This window comes from Eurypyga helias, unplaced genomic scaffold (genome assembly GCF_000690775.1).
Source record: "Eurypyga helias isolate BGI_N326 unplaced genomic scaffold, ASM69077v1 scaffold16910, whole genome shotgun sequence".
NCBI classification, from domain to species: domain Eukaryota; kingdom Metazoa; phylum Chordata; class Aves; order Eurypygiformes; family Eurypygidae; genus Eurypyga; species Eurypyga helias.
Window position 1 is genome coordinate 5809 of NW_010225237.1, and position 4432 is coordinate 10240.

The following is a 4432-nucleotide window of genomic DNA, read 5'->3' on the forward strand; positions in this document are numbered from 1 at the left end:
CAGGCAAAGCACAGCGTCCCCGTCACCAGCAGCACGGCCCCGGTGATGGTCATGCCGTAGCGGAAAGAGGCGGCTGCCATCCTTCGGAAGGAGGTGTTAGGAGGGGAGAAGAGCGAGACAGGGCATGAGAGAGCCTGCGTCCTGCAAGACAAGAAAGGGGCTGGGTTTGAGAAGGTCACAGAGGAAGACTTACCAGAGGAGAAAACACCAACCTAGGGCTTCTCTGGGGGCTGCACACTCCTCAGCGACCTGTTGTTCACCATCAGGAGGGGCGTTTCCACTGTCTCAGGTGAAGCCCTTGTGCAGAGCAAAGTCAGACGCCAGTTTGGACCCGTAAATGTCCCAACAGCCTCACAAAAACACCCTCATTTTCAAGAAAGGACCCAGCGCTGCCATGGAGGCAGGATGGAAACCCCAGCCGGGGAGCTACGGAGGCAGCTCCGGGGACGTGCGTAGTTCTTGCCTCCGGGTGTTACTCCAGACTTCCCCCCAAGCTCGGAGGAATGCCAGCTGGGTTTGTGATCAAAGCAAGGCTTATGGAAGAGGGGAGGGAGAGGGACGTAAATTTAAGATGCCATCGTATCCAAATTATCGGTGCACATTTCCTCCTCTGAAACTGGAGGTAAATCAGCCCTGCGGTGAGAGCAGGTGTCGCATCGCTGCTCAAAAGCCTGCAGCCCAGGGGATTCGGGGCTGCACTGCCTCTTGCTTTCTCAGGGAAAAGGGCCAAGTACCGTCTCTGAAAGTCACAGAGATGCTATTTCAGGGAAAAATCAACCCTCGGATGCTGGCAACCCAGGGTACCTCACATTCCCAGATGCTGAGCAAGCCAGGACCCCCAGCTCTCCTGTGACTGACGGAGCCCATGATAGCTGCGCTCCCCATCACGACTACGCTCAGAGCAAGGATGGGAGTGGGAATCGCTCCATATCTCTGCTAAGTCGGGAATGTACTGGGTACAACCTAAACTCTCTGAGAGGTATGACATACCACTGAAGGAGGTGTTTCTGCTGTGCTGGTCAGGGTGTTGAGGCACAGACCACGGAGATCTATGAGGCTGTTGCTGGCCCAGCTAGGATGTCCCACCTCGAGACACTCCAGAAGCACAGAGAGGCTTCAATTTATTCTAAATGTGGGGTAAATACCCTGACGTGGGAAGAGTGCCCTCCATCTTCATCCAAACAAGCTTTTGCACATCACATCTTGCTCCCCTGGGTCAGGTCCAGTGCACACCTCCTCAGCTCTTCGGCACAATGGATCCCACAGGTGTTATCCCCACTTCCACCGTCCCTATCAGGGTGGTTTGGGGGTTTGACAACCAAATCGATGAGGCAGTGCCACATGTTCCTGCTGGGTGGCAGTTCTCAGCTCGATGTCACACACTGAGAGCAAGCATGCTCCCTCAGTGCAGGAAAACTTGGGGAGGGGGAGCTGGTTTCTGGGGCTCTCACACCTCCTTGATTTCTCCAGCAAACAAGCATCTGCTCCCTGGGCTTGGGGATCCCCAGCCAACCAGGGAGGCAGAGAGGTCTCACCACGTCCCCTCTGGCCTTGCTCACTGCCCGCAAGAAGATGCCGGTTCAGCTCTCACTTCTTGATAGACAAAAAGCTTTGGAGCATGTGGGAATTAAGCACCAGCACCCCCTTACAGACTCATTCTGGGGTGACTCCTCTGTGAGGGCTTCTCGTGGTGGCAGTGGCCATGGAGAGCCTGCACTTTGGGGACTGTCCGGGATGGAGATGGGGCTCAAGCGCAGAGGTGGATGGGGAGCTGGGTGACCCACACTCAGCCCCCACCTCTGCCTTCATCGCTTCCCCTGTACATCAGTAAAATGAAGATAATCTGGTGGATTTGGTCTCCATTCCTCCAGGCAGGGCTCTCCTCTTACAGCAGGGACTCAGACCGTGCCCTGGGATCTGGAAGTGCCAAGCCAGAGCTAAGGAGTGAGCAGAATTCCAGCACAGACTCGGTGTGATCAAGGGCAGGTGGAATTATGTTATTTCAAGCCATTATTTATCAGATGGGCCCACTAAATGGAAAGCCATATGACTTCATAGTGAAAGAAACATCACCTGATCTAATCTGCATTTAATGAAGAAATGCGATGACAAGTGGGATTTAGGAAACCTGCAGGAAGGCTGCAGGACTGGGAGCCTCGACAACATCCTCCAGCTCTCTCCCCGTGGTCACGAGCCCAAATCGATGCCCAGGCTGGAGGTGGCCAGTGGTTCCCCTCAGCAGCCACAGTCACCTGCTGGGAAGGAGGTGCTGTTTCTGGGCTGAGAGGAGGCAGAGCTTCCCCCCCTAACAAGGGGATGTTTAGATGCTCCCTCCTGAATAGCAGGAGCTTGGCTGAGCTGAGACGGAGATGCTCAAGGGGCTGGAGCCCCTCTGCTATGGGGACAGGCTGAGGGAGTTGGGCTTGTTCAGCCTGGAGAAGAGGAGGCTCCGGGGAGACCTTATTGAACCTTCCAGTTCTTAAAGGGGGGCTTATAAGAAAGATGGGGGGGCGAACGATTTTTTAAAAAAACCTGCAGTGACAGGACAAGGGGTAATGGGTTTAAATTGAAAGTGGGGAGATTTAGATTGGATATCAGGAAAAGGAGAGTGGTGAGGCACTGGAACAGGTTGTCCAGAGAAGCTGTGGATGCCCCATCCCTGGAAATGTTCCAGGCCGATGAGGCTTCGAACACCCTGGTCTAGTGGAAGGTGTCCCTGCCCATGGCAGGGGGTGGGACTGGATGGTCTTTAAGGTCCTTTCCAGCCCAAACCATTCTGTGATTCTATGAGATGGAGAAGGGACTGTTAGAGACAGGTTAGAGGTGCTATTAGATGCTACCAGGGATCAGTGTCCTCCAGCTCACCACCGAACAGCAGTGGGACACAGCAGACAGGTTGGGCTTATGTTCCCTTGCAGCAGTAGATGCTCAGAAGAGCACAAGAACCCTACTGACCCATTAATCCAGCCCCTTTCGAGAGCAACACATTTTCCTGGAAAATTTTCAGCCAATATTATTTGAATTAAAAAAAAAAAAAAAAAGAAAGACAACACACAACCCCAAAAACCCCGCAGCAAAACTCTCGATCCAACTGCACGGTGGTGCTGTACTGAAAGCCTGGACTGAAACAGCACCCAGAGTTGAAACGTTCAGCTGCTGCAATCCACACTCTGCCCATTTTGGGGTCAGCCTGGGGAGGTTTGGGCAATGCTGTGATTCCCCTGGGGAGGTTTGGGCGATGCTGCGATTCCCCTGCCCAGGCACAGGGAATTTTGCAGCCCCCAGAGCTGCGCACATCTGGGAGTGCTGGCAGAGAGGGGGAGGCGGATGTGGAGGGAAGGCGGAGAGCTCCTGGGAGGTGACGGATTGACAGCTCGAGAGAATACGCTCTTCTCTCGACAAAACCAGCACAGGGAGCAACGTGCCCCTCCAGCCTACCCGGCACGTGCGCCCGCAGCACGTGTGCGGGGGTGGCTCCTCCACGCTGGGTGACATTGCCACCACACCATCCCCTTGCCAAACCCCGTCCCAGGCTGGCACGGCTCTCCTGAGCCTCTCTGAAAGACCCACGGTGTTTTTTCTCAGCGGATCAACTGCTGGATGAAGAGGCCACAGGAGCAGGGTGGGAAGCAAGGTGTGATGCTGGGGCAGGACCCGAGTCCCTGCTCCCCAAAGGCTCTGCTCCCGGGGCTCTCAGCATCCCACACATCAGGTCTCCCACTGAGCATTTCCAGCGCAGGCTTCCACGGAGGGGCTGCCCCCCCGACAACCGCAAATGCCATCTCCCAAACATCCAAAAAAGTCCATCTCCACCCACCGAGCCACCCTGACATTTTATTCTGCCCCGTCTCCTCTTTTGACCCGCTCCGGAATAGTCTTTCCAGGGAAACAGATTTGCACGTCGCATGGACATACAGATGCGAACGGTAATAGTTGACATAGTTCCAGTGAGATGCTGAGAATAGCATCCCCCATATAAAGTTATGCAGATGGTGATTCATAGGGTCTACGAAGCATTACTCAGAAAAACACTCTTTTCCAGCGATACAAGAAACGCAGAGAGTTTTGAACCTCTCCCACCGCCATCAACCAGAAACCCACCTCCACACCCCGTCCCTCCACCGCGCTTACAGCCCGTCCTTCCGCCGCCCCGGCTGGAGACCCTCAAGCGCGCAGCTGTGCCGAGAGGGAGGCCGGGGAGAGACGCGCTGGAGCGCGAGTGTGTCCTGAGGGAGATTCCTTCCTGCCTTTATCGGAATTTGCTAGCATCATCATCATCATTACTCGTTTGTATTATTGTTGTTGTTGCTGTTATTGCGATTATTTAGGGCTGGTACCCATCCAAGCTACAGTAATAAGGCAGGTTTAAAGGAGCATCCCAGCACCTCTGGAGCTGCCAGCATCCCAAAGGCAGGTCCCGACGGAGGGCACC

General features: G+C 54.8%; 1 protein-coding gene across 1 annotated transcript in view; it reads right to left on the reverse strand.

Moving 5' to 3' along the window:
• The window catches only part of TMEM61 (transmembrane protein 61), a 2711-nt gene extending 2631 nt beyond the window's left edge, over window positions 1–80 (reverse strand). Inside the window, exon 1 of the mRNA XM_010148765.1 lies at window positions 6–80. Within this exon, the coding sequence (XP_010147067.1) occupies window positions 6–80 (75 nt within the window). The remainder of the gene's footprint in view (window positions 1–5) is intronic.
• Between the last annotated feature and the right edge of the window lie 4352 nt (window positions 81–4432).